This window comes from Oncorhynchus kisutch, linkage group LG26, assembly GCF_002021735.2.
Source record: "Oncorhynchus kisutch isolate 150728-3 linkage group LG26, Okis_V2, whole genome shotgun sequence".
Taxonomy (NCBI): domain Eukaryota; kingdom Metazoa; phylum Chordata; class Actinopteri; order Salmoniformes; family Salmonidae; genus Oncorhynchus; species Oncorhynchus kisutch.
The window spans coordinates 23,451,357-23,469,178 of record NC_034199.2 but is presented as its reverse complement, the minus strand read 5'-3'; the positions used below and the strand labels follow the sequence as shown (position 1 = coordinate 23,469,178).

At 42.1% G+C, this 17,822-nt stretch overlaps 1 protein-coding gene across 2 annotated transcripts in view; it reads left to right on the top strand.

Annotated features, from left to right (window-relative positions):
• Window positions 1-607: 607 nt before the first annotated feature.
• The window catches only part of srpx (sushi-repeat containing protein X-linked), a 32,966-nt gene continuing 15,751 nt past the window's right edge, over window positions 608-17,822 (top strand). The window contains exons 1-4 of one of the 2 annotated variants that reach the window (XM_020461767.2): window positions 608-783; window positions 9,776-9,832; window positions 11,224-11,418; window positions 14,559-14,735. In XM_020461767.2, the coding sequence (XP_020317356.1) occupies window positions 708-783; window positions 9,776-9,832; window positions 11,224-11,418; window positions 14,559-14,735 (505 nt within the window). In that variant the 5' untranslated portion in view covers window positions 608-707. The remainder of the gene's footprint in view (window positions 784-9,775; window positions 9,833-11,223; window positions 11,419-14,558; window positions 14,736-17,822) is intronic. The other variant, XM_020461768.2, reaches the window with a different exon arrangement.

Below are 17,822 nucleotides of genomic sequence, written 5' to 3'. Positions count from 1 at the left end.
TGGTGGTGGAGAGTCTTTCATCAGCTGTATACTTTCTCTCACCACTCATGTGCGAGTGTCTGTGTGAGATCTCTTTCTGTGTGTGTGGACGTGAATGGACATGTTTAACTATACTTGTGGGGACCAGAAGAATAGTAAACAAACAAATTTGACTAACTGGGGAAATGTTGTTAGTTCCCACGAGGTCAAATACTATTTCTAGGGGGTTTAGGGTTAAGGTTAGAATTAGTGTTAGGATCTAGGTTAGTTTGGGGGGTTAGGAGCTAAGGTTAGGGTAAGAGTATAGGTTGGGGTTAGGGAAAATAGGATTGTGAATGGGACTGAATTGTGTGTGTGTGTGTGTGTGTGTCCAGCAATGATGTATCACTTTGGTGTTTGAGATGCCTTTATTTGGTTGTGCTTTTAGATTTTTTTTCTTGGGGAATGTATTTCCCCAGCAGCCTTGGCAAGTGGCAACTAGACCTAAATGCGTAAGCTATTGTATGAAAACAAAGTCCCTTTGTTGCAGGTTAAAATGTCTACTATAATTTGTTAGAGTTGTTTGCAGTGTTTAGTTCAGTGTTGCTGCACTTAGCTGTGACGCGCGCGCCGTGGCTCAGGCCAGATTCGATTAGGATCCTGGTGGAGTATCCTCTCGTGTTTCTGGAGCAGGAGGCGGGTCTTTGGAAAGTTGGAATGCCTTGGAAGTTTTCCTGTACTTTACAAAGATGTTGAATATGGACACCTGGCTGGTAGTGTCCCTGTTCGTGTTTGTCCAGCTCTTCTTCAGTTTAGCGTATGAAGGTAAGGAATTGCAAATATTTATCCATCCCGCGGATCAGAGGGATTTAGTTAACCCACTAGTGTCCAAATGGACACCGTCCATTTAATTTACATTTCTCAAATGTAACGTTTTTAGATATTTGCATAACATAGTTAGTGGTTGTTGCAATTTGTTCTGTTATTACGTATTCATTATCGGTTAGCCTATATCCCACCGTTACTTTTTGAGAGCCACATTTTATGTTTACGTGGAGGGGGGTGAGGCTAGGGTAAAAGGGGGAATGCAGTGCGCATCTGGGGGACGTCTCCCGCAGAATTCATGAGAGACACTAAAGCCAGCATTATGTACATGGTGCCTTAGCTTACCTTCGTGCTATAGCCTGTAAAAAACATTGATTAATTAAGTCCTTTGTTCAAGTTATTTTGCCATGCAAAGTAAGGGCGCTATATCACTGGGCACAGACGTCAATTCAACGCAGCTATTCCACGTTGGTTCAACGTAATTTCATTGAAATGTCGTGGAAATAACATTGATTCAACCAGTGTGTCCAGTGGGTAATGAGTTTAACAGTTGTACATTCGTTTAACAAGGGGATATGTACGTTAAACGTGCCAAAATGTAACTAATCTTTACCTAGCTAATGGTCTATGATTTCAGTCAACAGAGTGGCGAATCACATCGAAATTGTCAATACCCTAGATAATTCCACGTCTCCAGTAAATATTTCCAGACTACAGTCCACCCCAGTGTGACCGGCATTGGAGCTCCGTGCTCTGCAATCAGAGCCCATAGCTCCGGGATGTCGGAGCCGTCACCGGCCACAAGCCACACAAGGGCTCCTGTGTTCGGATTAACTGCACATTTGCTCGGGCTGCCTCCTCCCATTTCCTAGCTTTCCTAGACCCGCAGATCTGTGGAGTCAGTGTCTGTCCAGTGCTGGGTGGTTTTGTTTAATAAGATTGTAGGGTCTCTTTGGAGGGTGACAGGAGGACTGTACCAGTTGAATGGAACCGTCAACAGGCCATACCATTGATTTAAAGGTAGACAGACACCATGATGGGATAGAGAGACCATTATAGTTGTTTTATTTTTTGCTGGTCGATTGATTTGATTCCATGTAGTGTTCTCTCATCTTAGCTTGGTTACACAATAATTTCACACAAAGTCACACACACATATATGCAAGCACTTACACACACACACACACACACACTGAGAGAGTTTTCCAGATGGCTGGGTGCCAACAGGGCAGGGACAGTATCCTGCAGAGGAACATTCACTGAAGAGTAATGAGAAGCTGAAATAAGTTCAAGACGAGATGGGACTGTATAATAGTTTGGATGCATGGGTGTATACGTGTGCGTTTATCATGGAGTGTATGTGCATGTGTATGTCTGTATCAAGGTTAGAGATGTAATATGTGTCAGACAGAGAGATTGTGTGGGTGTGTGTGCTTGAGGGTGTTGATTTGGAGATGTATGTGTCTTGTCCAGTGGCGGCGCGGCTCACCACTTCTGTCTGAGAAACAGGCTGAAACATGTGCATATGCTACTGGAGTTAGATTTACACTGACAGGGTAAACACAGCTTGTCAAACTGATGCTTATAGCTGGAGGTCACTGGTGAGTCTGTGTGCTTGTGAGTGTGTGTGTTTATGGGGGTTGATTTAACAGGGGTCTTTGTATTTATTTGGGGGTTGTTAGTTAGACTTTATGTGGTGTAATTTATGTGTGTGTGTGTTTTTAAAGGGGGTTGAGAAGGGTGGATGGTTTGGGTTTTAAGTAGCCTTAGTAGCCTTTCTTTGCTTTGGTGTTATAGAATGCATTGAGGTGTCTACTGAGAGACAGGCTGAGTGTTGTTACTTTATGTGTTGATGAGTGTTGATGCTACCTCCAGGGCATATGAAGATGGGTGGTAACTGGCAAGGGAAGGGTTTGATGGTTGGTTCTCTCCGGAACTCTGTATGTTTCTGTCTCGGCTGCTGTGTCAAAAAACAAGATGGTTGCCGCTGTCTCCTTTGTCCCGTCTCATTACTGTTTTCTCTGTCAGCACAAGCAGACACTCACACAGACACACATACACACTCAGTGACGCCTTCTCCTTTATTGCTCGCTCAGCATGCATTTCTACTTACAGTGAAACCCAGTCATAATGACTCTATGAATCATTCATATTTTACAAATGGACTGCTGTTCTGTTGGTCTATGGTAGGTGAGTGACCTTGTATGTATAGTTAATTGTCAGAAAGCTCAAACATGCCGTCTTAACACAGAGTGATGTAACCCAGGGAATTCTCTAAGCCTGCCAGCTTACTAATACCACTGGAGTAGCAGTAATAATGGTTCTTCTCATTTTCCATGGTGAGAGAGAAAGAGAGCATGACGGTAAGCGAGTCAGTGATTGATGCGTTAAGAAAGGTGTCGTGAGCATGTGATGTTGGAGAGAACACGAGTTAAAGTGGTTGGTTGAGGAAGAGATCTATTAAAGGGAAGTTGTGCACAGAGGCAGTGCAAAAAATATGGTCAAATCACTTCACTGTCTTTAGTCTATGTGTTTCTAATGCCCAGATGAAATAACAGATGCCTGTACTGCCTGTTCAGTTCTCCTCCTGGCATGTTTCTACATTAACCCTGTCATTGATTCCTATTACGCACAGCTCAGCTGAATAAAGCTGACTGGAACCTCAGTTTGTGTTCCCACTGGCCCTGTTGTTCTCATTGAGCTTGGCAGGAGAGCCTCTCTCTCGCTCTCTCTGTTTTATCAACACCGTGTTCGCTCTGACGTCTTCCCACCCTCTGAGGAGTCATTTTCACTGTGAGAGAGAAGAGAAAAGAAGAGAGAGACTGTTAGGGATTCTGTCTGATTCCAAACCTCAGTGCACTGACAGAAAGACTGTTGGGACCGGGACCATGTTTATGTGGATGAATGACAACTTATAGGTTTTCTCTTTCTTTGTTATTGAAAACTCTGGATCCGGCCTTCATTCACACACTGATGTTAAGCAAATAAGAAATAACTTTATACTGCCAAGTTGAGTGTCAACTTCTCAGCATATCAGCTTTTATTCAAGGCTGGCTCAATTTGATGATGTGGATGAGATCGTTTCAAGTTAATCATAGTGTTATTTTATCCCTGGCTGTTCTGGAGACCGCTTTGAGTGGAAAAGGAACAGTACTGCGGTATTCTAAGATCCCTCTAAGATCCCTTAGGAAAGGAGAGAGACACGTCTATAATAATGTGTTATGCCCTCTGCTGCAGATTGCTGGATGGGATGTGAGTGTCAGTCTAACTGGCTGCCTTTGTCTCTAAGGATGTGCATGTGGAGAAGATGGACTAGCTCTGCCTCTGGGAAATATCCCCTGCTATAGGCTATGAGGCTCTCTGCTGGTATGGTGTATCAGTAGAGCCCCCTAGGATTCAATTTATTACAGAATAACAAAACCAAAAAATCAGAGCAGAACTTTAGTTGTTGTAGCAGGATAGTAATCTGTAGAACAGTCTCGATAGAGAGAGAAAGGAAGGCCTACGTGTGTGTGTGTTAGATTTACTCTGTTGTCTGTTGTCTATTATGGCTCCATAACAAAGCCCAGTAGAGATGTGTGGTAAGTTCTCCATGTGCACTCTGGTGTTGGGCCATATAGCGGTCGTACTCTGTAAGGATAGTCATATATAACCTCACTGTAGGCAGTGAATTGACTGCAAGCTTGTTATAGAACTGATCTGAAGCAGTGGCACACACCTGTGATTAGTTTCCCAGATATGTCTGTTTCCCTCTGATAGACTTCCTTGGCTGTGTGCCCGTGAGTTTTCCCCTCAGTCAGCCAAATCAGATTCAGGGTCTGTATAAGGATGTGCTCAGTAGCAGTGTGATCTGACTACTAAAACCGCAGTGCACGTTAGGCATTTGGCTGACGTGTATGTACGCCCGCCGGGCTGGGAGCGTGTAGCTGTAGCAGGAGTGAAAGACTTCTCTGTCTGTTTTGTCCCTCATGGATCCTGAACAGAGAACACATTCACACTGGGTTGGAGTCCACAACATCCTCCTCTGGTAGCGATTGGGCATATCTGAGCTCGCTCCTCACTCCTCTCTCCCATTTACACCCCTTTCCTTCCCTCACCCATTCTCTCTCCCGCTCCCTTCACTATAATCCTCACCTTTTTCTCTCTCCCTCATGTCACTCCTTTATCTTGCATTGTGAATTGAAAGGTTATGTATCATTTTGAAGCAGAAGGCTCTAGATCATGCAGTAATTTTGCTGTGACAGCGAAGCATTGTCTGCCAGACAAGCAACGTCCCAATACTCATATCTGCTTTCCTTTTGACAACTGATATCAAATATCTTGACAGATGAAAGCAATAAGCCAGATTTCTATTGGAAGGGCCATTTCTTTTTCTAGCTCTCTCACATAGAGGTCGACCGATTAATCGGAATGGACGATTTAATTAGGGCCGATTTCAAGTTTTCATAACAATCGGAAATCGTTATTTTTGGCCCCCCGATTTGGCCGAATTCTTATTTTTTTTTTGTACACCTTTTTAACTAGGAAAGTCAGTTAACACATTCTTATTTTCAATGACGGCCTAGGAACGGTAGGTTAACTGCCTTGTTCAGGGGCAAAACGACAGATTTTTACCTTGTCAGCTCGGGGATTCAATCTTGCAACCTTACAGTTAACTAGTCCAACGCTCTAACCACCTGCTTTACATTGCACTCCACGAGGAGCCTGCCTGTTACACGAATGCAGTAAGAAGCTAAGGTAAGTTGCTAGCTAGCATTAAACTTATCTTATAAAAAACAATCAATCAATCATAATCACTAGTTAACTACACATGGTTGATGATATTACTAGTTTATCTAGCGTATCCTGCGTTGTATATAATCGATGCGGTGCGGGAAAAGGACTGCCGTTGCTCCAACGTGTACCTAACCATAAACATCAATGCCTTTCTTAAAATCAATACACAGAAGTATATATTTTTAAACCTGCATATTTAGTGAAAAGAAATCCAGGTTAGCAGGCAATATTAACCAGGTGAAATTGTGTCACTTTTCTTGCGTTCATTGCACACAGAGTCAGGGTATATGCGAATATGATAGGTTCCGGATTCGACCATATTAATGACCAAAGGCTCGTATTTCTGTGTTATTATGTTATAATTAAGTCTATGATTTGATATTTGATAGAGCAGTCTGACTGAGCGATAGTAGGCAGCAGCAGGCTCGTAAGCATTCATTCAAACAGCACTTTCGTGATTTTGCCAGCAGCTCTTAGTAATGCTTCAAGCATTGCGCTGTTTATGACTTCAAGCCTATCAACTCCCGAGATTAGGCTGGTGTAACCGAAGTGAAATGGCTAGCTAGTAAGCAGTGTGCGCGCTAATAGCGTTTCAAACGTCACTCGCTTTGAGACTTGGAGTAGTTCTTCCCCTTGTTCTGCAAGGGATGCAGATTTTGTGCAGCAATGAGAAATGCTGCTTCAAATGGTGGCTGTTGTCGATGTGTTCCTGGTTCGAGCCCAGGTAGGAGCGAGGAGAGCGACGGAAGCTATACTGTTACACTGGCAATACTAAAGTGCCTATAAGAACATCCAATAGTCAAAGGTATATGGAATACAAATGGTATAGAGAGAAATAGTCCTATAAATATAATATTAACTACAACCTAAAACCTCTTACCTTGGAATATTGAAGTCTCATGTTAAATCTTCTTAGGGCTGCAATCCCGTTAACAGCCAGTGAAAGTGCAGGGCGCCAAATTCAAAACAACAGAAATCTCATAATTACAATTCCTCAAACATGCATGTATCTTATACCATTTTAAAGGTAATCTTGTTGTTAATCACACCACAGTGTCCGATTTCAAATATGCTTTACAGCAAAAGCACCACAAACGATAATGTTAGGTCACCTCATAGCCACAGAAAAACACAGCCATTTTTCCAGCAAAATATTTTCCAGCCAGTCACAAAAACCACAAATAGAGATTAATCACTGATGATCATCTTCATAAAATGACACTCATAGGACTTCATGTTACACAATACATGTATGTTTTGTTTGATAAAGTTCATATTTATCAAAATATGAGTTTGCATTGGCGCGTTACATTCACTAGTTCCAAAAACATCCAGTGATTTTGCATACCCACATCATTCAACAGAAATATTCATAATAAATGTAGATGATAATACAAATTATACACATGGAATTATAGATATACCTCTCCTTAATGCAACCGCTGTGTCAGATTTTTTTTTAACTTTACGGAAAAAGAAACCCATGCAACAATCTGCGACGGCGCTCAGAAGTAAACGTCACAATAGCCGCAATGATGGCGTCAATATAAACAAGAAATTATATGATAAATATTCCCTTACCTTTGATGATCTACATCAGAAAGCACTCCAGGAATCCCAGGTCCACAATAAATGTTTGTTTTGTTCGATAATGTCTGTTATTTATGTCCAAATACCTTCTTTTGTTAGCGTGTTTGGTATACATATCCAAACGCTCATTCTGGTCAGCGTTACATCGGACAAAAACTTCAAAAAGTTATATTACAGGTCGAAGAAACATTTCAAACTAAGTACAGAATCAATATTTAGGATGTTTTTAACATATAGCTTCAATAAAGTTCCAACCGGAGCATTCCTTCATGTCTTCATGAGCAATGGAACGCAAGTGAATACCATGAGGAATAAGCGTGATCAGAAAATGGCTGACTGCCAGACATCTGATAGATTCTGCTCTCATTCACTCCCACAACACCGTAGAAGTCTCATTCAAATTTCTATTGAAGGTTGACATCTAGAATAACATCTGGAACCCCTAGGCAGTGCAACATCATTAATATCTCAAGGGGATTTCATTGGGGACGCTGGTGAATACATACAAAGCTCAGATTTCTCACTTCCTGTTTTGATTTCTCCTCAGGACTTTGCCTGCCATATGAGTTCTGTTATACTCACAGACATCTTTCAAACAGTTTTAGAAACTTTAGAGTGTTTTCTATCCAATACTAATAATAATATGCATATTTTAGCAACTGAGACTGAGGAGCAGGCCGTTTACTTTGGGCAACTTATTCATCCAAGCTACTCAATACTGCCCCCCAGCCATAAGAAGTTAATGCAACCGCTGTGCCAGATTTCAAAAAAGCTTTACGGAAAGAGCAAACCATGCAATAATCCGAGAACGGCGCTCAGAAATTATTATTTTTTATCCACCATGTTGGAGTCAACAGAAATCAGAAATTACATTATAAATATTCCCTTACCTTTGATGATGTTCATCAGAATGCACTCCCAGGAATCCTAGTTCCACAATTAATGTTTGATTTGTTCGATAATGTCCATTATCTATGTCCAAGTAGCTACTTTTGTTAGGGCGTTTAGTACTCAAATCCAAACGCTCGTGCAGGTCCAGGCAAACATCGGACGAAAAGTTCAAAAAGTTATATTACAGGTCGTAGAAACATTTCAATCTAAGTATAGAATCAATCATTAGGATGTTTTTATCATAAATCTTCAATAACGTTCCAACCAGAGAATTCCATTGTCTGTAGAAAAGCCATGGAACTCAGGTCGCTCTCATGTGAAATGCGCTGACCAGGACCTGGCTCTCTGCCAGAACACTGACTCAAAGAGCTCTCATCCAGCCCCACGTCACAGTGGAAGCCTCATTCAAGCTTCTAAAGACGGTTGACATCTGGTCATCCCTAGGAAGTGCAACATGAACCATATCCCACTGTGTATTCGATAGGGCTGTTCAAAAACTACAAACCTCAGATTTCCCACTTCCTGTTTGGATATATTCTCAGGTTTTTGCCTGCCATATGAGTTATGTTATACTCACAGACATCATTCAAACAGTTTTGAACACAGAGTGTTTTCTATCCACATGTACTAATAATATGCATATATTTGCAACTGGGACCGAGGAGCAGGCCGTTTACTCTGGGCACCTCTGGACACCTTATTCATCCAAGCTACTCAATACTGCCCCTGCAGCCAAAAGAAGTATAAAAAGGAACCACCAGCTTTCATATGTTCTGAGCAAGGAACTTAAACATGAGCTTTTTTGCATGGCACATATTGCACTTTTACTTTCTTCTCCAACACTTTGTTTTTGCATTATTTAAACCAAATTGAACATGTTTCATTATTTATTTTAGGCTAAATAGATTTTTATTGATGTATTATATTAAGTTAAATTAAGTGTTCATTCAGTATTGTTGTAATTGTCATTATTACAAATAAATAAATAAAAAATCTTCCGATTTAATCGGTATCGGCTTTTTTTGGTCATCCAAATAATCGGTATCGGCGTTGAAAAATCATAATCGGTCGACCTCTGCTCTCATAGTGACCAAGAAGGAGAGAAGGAAAGGAAACCAATATTGGAGCACTAGTCACATCACAGTAAGTATGTTGGTGACCTCACAACAAGCCCCTGAGTCACATTTCAGCAAGAACAAACAGGAGAACAACATTTTGGAATGGAGAAAAGGTTTAGGTAGTTCCTCCTCCGTTTCAAAACGTTTCCTTCAGTTTCATACTTACTGAATGTGACCCCAGTGTGAGGTTGCCATTGCACCACTGGTTTTAGAACAAGGTTGCAGTAAAAGTGATTCATTGTGCCAAACCAGCTGGGGAGAAAGGCTCCCTTGGGGTTCTTCTTCTCTGCATGTGTTAACAAGATTTCTCTCATTCCTCTTGGGAGGAATAGTTTAGCAACGTTTTCAACAGTGATAATCTTGATTTAATAATGACCTCTTGCAAAACACCAGTAAAGTCCAACCCAAATCTTTTGTTGAAGGATTAGGCCCACATCATGTTTTGAAACGTTGATAAACCCTTTCAATCAAATGTATTTATAAAGCCCTTTTTACATCAGCAGATGTCACAAAGTGCTATACAGAAACCAATGCAGCCCTACTCTTATCTTGAATGCAGCCTTGCTCTCTCCCTGCCTTGGTCACTAGCTGCTTTCTTCTCCCTCTTACTTTCTCAGGGTCGGGATACTATGGCTATGGAGATGATGAAGATGCATATGCTCGTAGAAACGGAGGTGAATGCTTTGACCAAGCTCTGCTGCCACACGCACGCACGCTTTTTACACACTCTGGCACTCGCTTTCAAGATGCAGGAAGGTTTAGGGTTGAAATAAGCCTTTTAAACTCAAAGCATTGACTTCACTTTTTATCAACATTGAAAACATTTATTTTATTTGAAAAGCCAATCAAAGTTAGCTGTGTGTCTTTCACTTCAATGTGATGTACATAACTATGTTATTTTCTTCTCCACAAGATAGCGATATGCTTCATCCCATGTTTTACAAACTGACACAATTATGTCAAACTAACTTTCAACTTTTCTTTGAGGTCAGTTAGACATGGAATTTTACCCTCTGGGCCAAACCAAACTCCTGGACTATTTCTCTTCTGTAGAGACTCAAATATAGTATTGTGTTATTTTACTCAATGACAGTGGAGACTGGCGTTACAGCCAACACACAAACTGTCCAGCTCCTGTCCAGCGGGTGTATGTTTGAGAGTGTGTGCGTGCGTGCGTGCGTGCTTACAAGAAAGTGTGTGTGTTCTGAGCCAGTGGGGAAAAGACTGCAGATTTTATTTCCCTGGAATACAAACCTGCTGGCCCCTCAAACTTGGCATTCCCAAAAGGAATCTTTAGGTAAGCTTTTGAGGGATGGATAGAGCCATCCAACTGGTCGAGGAAAGTTGGAGGTAACTTCAGTGTTCTTTTGACAAATCTTTATCCCTCATGCTGTAAATCAGCTCTAGATCATTATCCACTTCAGCCTCCATTCTGAAGGTTATATTTATTAATAGTTCAATTGATGTGGTTTAGTAGCTCTAATCAACAGTATGATTGAGTGATCCCATTTAAATCCACTGGATCAAAGTGATCAAAGACAGACAGACACCCACACACACACTCAAACTATTTCCCTTACTCTCAACCTCTATCTTTTCTTTACTCGAGCAAGTACTTCTTGTTGTCAAGTACTTCTTATTGTCAGTATGGATTATGGTAAGTGACAAAGCCATTGTATCATTCTGTCTACCTGTGATAAGATGATGGATGGGTTTACACTAGCACTCCAGATTTAATCTCTTTAGTCTGCTGTAAACACTGTGTCCTGTGATAAATCAGTATGGATTATGTATGTTGCTATGGGAAACTCACTGCCTGACTTACACTCATAGCCTCCCTTCATTTTAGCAGTAAGGTGAGAAAACACATGGATGTCCAAAACACTGGTAAATATCCCCCGGCCCCCAATAGTTCATTTACATTGCGGCACAAACAGACAATGTCTACCTCTATCCTGTATAGGAAGATGTCTGTGCAGCATCTGAACCAGAAGGACATTTATTTCAATCTTTTATGTGAATGCTATAACTCTCCCTCTTATTCCCCACTCAACCCCATTTTTAGGGACCCCTTGGTGCGCGCCCATCAAGGTGAAGCATGGCGACGTGAGTTGTCGGAGTCCCGGGGGGCAGTATTATAAGAACGTGATGGGATCGCGCTGTAAGATCCGCTGTAAGAGGGGTTACGAGATGCAGCAGGGACACCCAGAGGTGGTGTGTATGGCCAGCAAACATTGGTCAGGAAACTACGCCTGCAGGGGTGAGACCACCACACACACACACACACAAACTCGCACACCTGGCCTACTGGCGAGACCCAAAATCACTGGACACCTTTACACCAAACATACAGTACCAGTCAAAAGTTTGGACACACCTACTCATTCAAGGGTTTTTCTTTATTTGTACAATTTTTTACATTGTAGAAATAACACACATGGAATAATGTAGTAACCAAACAAGTGTTTAACAAATCTAAATAGATTTTAGATTTTTCAAAGTAGCCACCCTTTGCTTTGATGACAGCTTTTGCACACTCTTGGCATTCTCTCTGAGCACTTGTTGGCTGCTTTTCCTTCACTCTGCGGGCCAACTCATCCCAACTCATCAGTTTTGAGACACTGCATGGAGAATAAGATCACCTCCTCCCAACTGCCCACTGCACCGAGGCTAGAAAACACTGTCACCACCGATAAATCCACGATAATCGAGAATTTCAACAAGCATTTTTCTACGGCTAGCCATGCTTTCCACCTGTCTACACCTACCCCGGCCAACAGCTCTGCACCCCCTGCAGAAACTTGCCCAAGCCCCCCCCACCCACCTCTCCTTCACCCAAATCCAGATAGCTGATGTTCTGAAAAAGTTGCAAAATCTGAACCCCTACAAATAAACTGGGCTAGACAATCTGGACCCTCTCTTTCTGGACCCTCTCTTTTCTGGACCCTCTCTTTCTGCGGCAATTGTTGCAATCCCTTTTACTAGCCTGTTCAACCTTTCTTCCCTTCTTTAAAGGGGGAGACACTCTAGACCCAAACTCTTATAGACCTATATCCATCCTGCCCTGCCTTGCTAAAGTCTTCGAAAGCCAAGTTAACAAACAGATCACCAACCGTTTTGAATCCCACCGTACCTTCTCCGCTATGCAATCTGATTGTCGAGCCTCCTTCACTCATGCTGTCAAACATACCCTCATAAAACTGACTATCCTACCAATCCTTGACTATGGCGATGTCATTTACAAAATAGCCTCCAACACTCTACTCAGACTACATCTAATTTGCTATCACAGTGCCATCCGTTTTGTCACCAAAGCCCCATATACTACCCACCACTGCGACCTCTATGCTCTCGTTGACTGTCCCTCGCTTCATGTTTGTCGCCAAACCCACTGGCTCCTTGTCATCTATAAGTCTTTGCTATGTAAAGCCCCGTCTTTTCTCAGCTCACTGTTCACCATTGCAACACCCACCTGTAGCTCGCGCTCCAGCAGGTATATTTCACTGGTCATCCCGAAAGCCAACTCCTCATTTGGCCACCTTTCCTTCCAGTTCTCTGCTGCCAATGACTGGAACGAATTGCAAAAATCACTGAAGCTGGAGACTTACATCTCCCTCACTAACTTTAAGCATCAGCTGTCAGAGCAGCTTACCGATCACTGCACCTGCACACAGCCCATCTGTAAATAGCCCACCCAACTACCTCATCCCCATATTGTTATTTATTTTTGCTCTTTTGCACACCAGCATCTACTTGCACATCATAATCTGCACATCTATCACTCCAGTGTTTATGCTAAATTGTAATTATTTCGCCACTATGGCCTATTTATTGCCTTACCTCCCTAATCTTACTACATTTGCACACACTGTATATATATTTCTATTGTGTTATTGACTGTATGTTTGTTTATCCCATGTGTAACTCTATGTTGTTGTTTTTGTCGCACTGCTTTATCTTGGCCAGGTCGCAGTTGTAAATGAGAACTTGTTCTCAACTGGCCTACCTGGTTAAATAAAGGTGAAATAAAATTTTAAAAATCCCAAACCATCTCAATTGGGTTGAGGTCGGGTGATTGTGGAGGCCAGGTCATCTGATGCAGCACTCCATCACTCTCCTTTTTGGATAAATAGCCCTTCCACAGCCTGGAGGTGTGTTTTTGGGCCATTGTCCTGTTGAAAAACAAATGATAGTCCCACTAAGTGCAAACCAGATGGGATGGCGTATTGCTGCAGAGTGCTGTGGTAGCCATGCTGGTTCATTGTGCCTTGAAATCTAAATAAATCACTGACCGCGTCATCAGCAAAGCATTCCCACAACATCCCACCTTCTCCTCCATGCTTCACGGTGGGAACCACACAAGCGTTCACCTACTCTGCATCTCACAAAGACATGGCACTCAAATTTGGATTCATCAGACCAAATGACAGATTCCCACAGGTTTAATGTCAATTGCTTGTGTTTCTTGGCCCAAGCAAGTCTCTTCTTTTTATTGCCATCCTTTAGTAGTGGTTTCTTGCAGCAATTCAACCTTGAAGGCCTGAACAGTTGATGTTGAGATGTCTGTTACTTGAACTCTGTGAAGCATTTATTTGGGCTGCAATTTCTGAGGCTGGTAACTTTAATGAACTTATCCACTGCAGCAGAGGTAACTCTGGGTCTTCATTTCCTGTGGTGGTTCTCATGAGAGCCAGTTTCATCATAGCGCTTGATGGTTTTAGCGACTGCATTTGAAGAAACTTTCAAAGTTCTTGATGTGTTCAGTATTGACTGACCTTCATGTCTTAAGATCGGTGTCCCTAAACTGGAACGGTTGTTGTTAATATGCGCTAATGTGACTAGAATGACATTGTAAGTAACAGCCAACTTTCCAGGACATACAGTAGACATGTCTTATATGGGCAGAAAGCTTAACTGTGATCCTTGCTTATTTGAGCTGTTCTTTCCATAATATGGACTTAGTCTTACACAAATTAACTTTTAACAAGGCACACCTGTTAATTTAAATGAATTCCAGGTGACTACCTCATGAAGCTGGTTGAGAGAATGCCAAGAGTGTGCAAAGTTGTCATCAAGGCAAAGAGTGGCTACTTTGAAGAATCTCAAGTATAAAATATATTTTTGATTTTGTTTAACACTTTTTTAGTTACTACATGATTCCATATGTGTTATTTTATAGTTACGATGTCTTCACTGTTATTCTACAATGTAGAAATGTAGTACAAATAAAGAAAAACCCGTAAAAGAGTAGGTGTGTCCAAACCTTTGACTGGTACTGTATGTAACCACTGAAGATACACACAACCAATATAATCATTGTCAGATTCATCAGCTACCTGCTAATCATACACCCTCTTTGTGAAAATACATTTTTGGACTTGATTTGTGTTTCCCTGTCAGAGATCCGGTGTCCTAAGCTACAGATGCCTGCTAATGGTGGCTATAAGTGTTCAGATGGATCTTACTTTAACTCCCGTTGTGAGTTCTTCTGCTCCCTTGGATACACTCTGAAGGGGTCCAAGACTGTCACCTGCCAGTACCACAAGACCTGGACCTCAGGGGAGAGCGCCTGCATAGGTGAGTCAGAGAGTGCTTTTGTGGATGTGTGTGCGTGCGTGCGTTCGTGTGTGCATTTACCGATGTACAGTATGTGTATGGCGTTTGTGTGTGTGGTGTTTGTCTGTAGCTGTCAAATCAAATCCAATCGATTTTTTCAACAGTGAAATGCTTACAAGCCCTTAACCAACAATGCAGTTTTTTTTAAGTGTTTAGAAAATATTTACTAAATAAACTGAAGTAAACCATAAATAAATAAAAAGTAAAAAATAAGAAAATAGAAAAATAACAAATAATGAAAGAGCAACAATAAAATAACTGTAACAAGGCTATATACAGGGGGTACCAGTCCATGTGTGGGGGCACTGGTTAGTCGAGGTAATTGACGTAATATGTACAGTCGTGGCCAAAAGTTTAGAGAATGACACAAATATTAATTTTCACAAAGTCTGCTGCCTCAGTTTGTGTGATGGCAATTTGCATATACTCCAGAATGTTATGAAGAGTGATCAGATGAATTGCAATTAATTGCAAAGTCCCTCTTTGCCATGCAAATGAACTGAATCCACAAAAAAACATTTCCACTGCATTTCAGCCCTGCCACAAAAGGACCAGCTGACATCATGTCAGTGATTCTCTCGTTAACACAGGTGTGAGTGTTGACGAGGACAAGGCTGGAGATCACTCTGTCATGCTGATTGAGTTCGAATAACAGACTGGAAGCTTCAAAAGGAGGGTGGTGCTTGGAATCATTGTTCTTCCTCTGTCAACCATGGTTACCTGCAAGGAAACACATGCCATCATCATTGCTTTGCACAAAAAGAGCTTCACAGGCAAGGATATTGCTGCCAGTAAGATTGCACCATAATCAACCATTTATCGGATCATCAACAACTTCAAGGAGAGCGGTTCAATTGTTGTGAAGAAGGCTTCAGGGCACCAAGAAAGTCCAGCAAGCACCAGGACCGTCTCCTAAAGTTGATTCAGCTGTGGGATCGGGGCACCACTAGCACAGAGCTTGCTCAGGAATGGCAGCTGGCAGGTGTGAGTTCATCTGCACGCACAGTGAGGTGAAGTCTTTTGGAGGATGGCCTGGTGTCAAGAAGGACAGCAAAGAAGCCACTTCTCTCCAGGAAAAACATCAGGAACAGGATTCTGCAAAAGGTACAGGGATTGGACTGCTGAGGACTGGGGTAAAGTCATTTTCTCTGATGGATCCCCTTTACGATTGTTTGGGACATCCGGCAAAAAGGTTGTCTGGAGAAGACAAGGTGAGCACTACCATCAGTCCTGTGTCATGCCAACAGTAAAGCATCCTGAGACCATTCATGTGTGGTGTTGCTTCTCAGCCAAGGGAGCGGGCTCACTCACAATTTTGCCTAAGAACACAGCCATGAATAAAGAATGGTACCAACACATCCTCCGAGAGAAACTTCTCCCAACCATCCAGGAACAGTTTGGTGACAAACAATGCCTTTTCCAGCATGACGGAGCACCTTGCCATAAGGCAAAAGTGATAACCTAAGTGGCTTGGGGAACAAAACATCAATATTTTGGGTCCATGGCCAGGAAACTCCCCAGACCGTAATCCCATTGAGAACTTGTGGTCAATCTTCAAGAGGCGGGTGGACAAACAAAAACCTACAAATTCTGACAAACTCCAAGCATTGATTATGCAAGAATGGGCTGCCATCAGTCAGGATGTGGCCCAGAAGTTAATTGACAGCATGCCTCTGCGGATTGCAGAGGTCTTGAAAAAGACGGGTCAACACTGCAAATATTGACTCTTTGCATCAACTTCATGTAATTGTCAATAAAAGCCTTGACACTTATGAAATGCTTGGAATTATACGTCAGTATTCCATAGTAACATCTGACAAAAATATCTAAAGACACTCAAGCAGCAAACTTTGTGGAAATTAATATTAGTGTCATTCTCAACAATTTGGCCACGTCTGTACATGTAGGTAGAGGTAAAGTGACCATGCATAGATAATAAACAGAGTAGCAGCAGCTTAAAACGGGGGGGGAGGGGGTCAATGCAAATAGTCCAGGTAGCCATTTGCTTAGTTGTTCAGCAGTCTTATGGCTTGGGGGTAGAAGCTGTTAAGAAGCCTTTTGGACCTAGACTTGGCGCTCTGGTACTGTGGTAGCAGAGAGAAAAGTCTATTACTAGGGTGGCTGGAGTCTTTGGCAATTTTTAGGGCCTTCCTCTTACTGGTATATTTTTAGTTTTATTTTTATTTATCCTTTATTTAACTAGGCAAGTCAGTTAAGAACAAATTCTTATTTACAATAACAGCCTAGGAACAGCGGTGTAACTGCCTTGTTCATGGGCAGAACGACATATTTTTACCTTGTTCTTATTCGATCTAGCAACCTTACGTTTACTGGCCCAATGCTCTAACCACTAGGCTACCTGCCGCCCCAACCACTAGGCTGGCATCCAGTATAGAGGTCCTGGATGGTAGGAAGCTTGGCCCCACAGTAAGCAGGAATCAGGAGGATAGAGTTATGGTCAGATTTTCAAAATGGAGGGTGAGCTTTGTATGCATATCTCTGTGTGGAGTAAAGGTGGTCTAGAGTTTTTTCCCTCTGGTTGCACATGTAACATGCTGGTAGAAATGCGGTAAAACTGATTTAAGTTTCCCTACATTAAAGTTCCCGGCCACTGAGAGTGCCGCCTCTGGATGAGCATTTTCTTGTTTGATATGGCCTTATACGGGCCGTTGAGTGCGGTCTTAGTGCCAGCATCGATTTGTGGTGGTAAATAGACAGCTACAAAAAATATAGATGAATACACTCTTGGTAAATAGTGTTGTCTACGTGTTATAATGAGATACTCTACCTCGGGTGAGCAAAACCTTGAGACTTCATTAATATTAGATTTTGTGCACCAGCTGTTATTGACAAATAGACAGACCGCCACCACTTGTCTTACCAAAGGCAGCTGTTCTATCTTGTCGATGCATGAAAACCCCAGCCAGCTGTATGTTATCAATATAGTCTTTCAGCCACGACTCGGTGAAACAGCACTCCATCACAGCAGCTTCTCTAGTCTAAAATCACCCCAATTACACAGACAGGACATAACACAACATAACATAA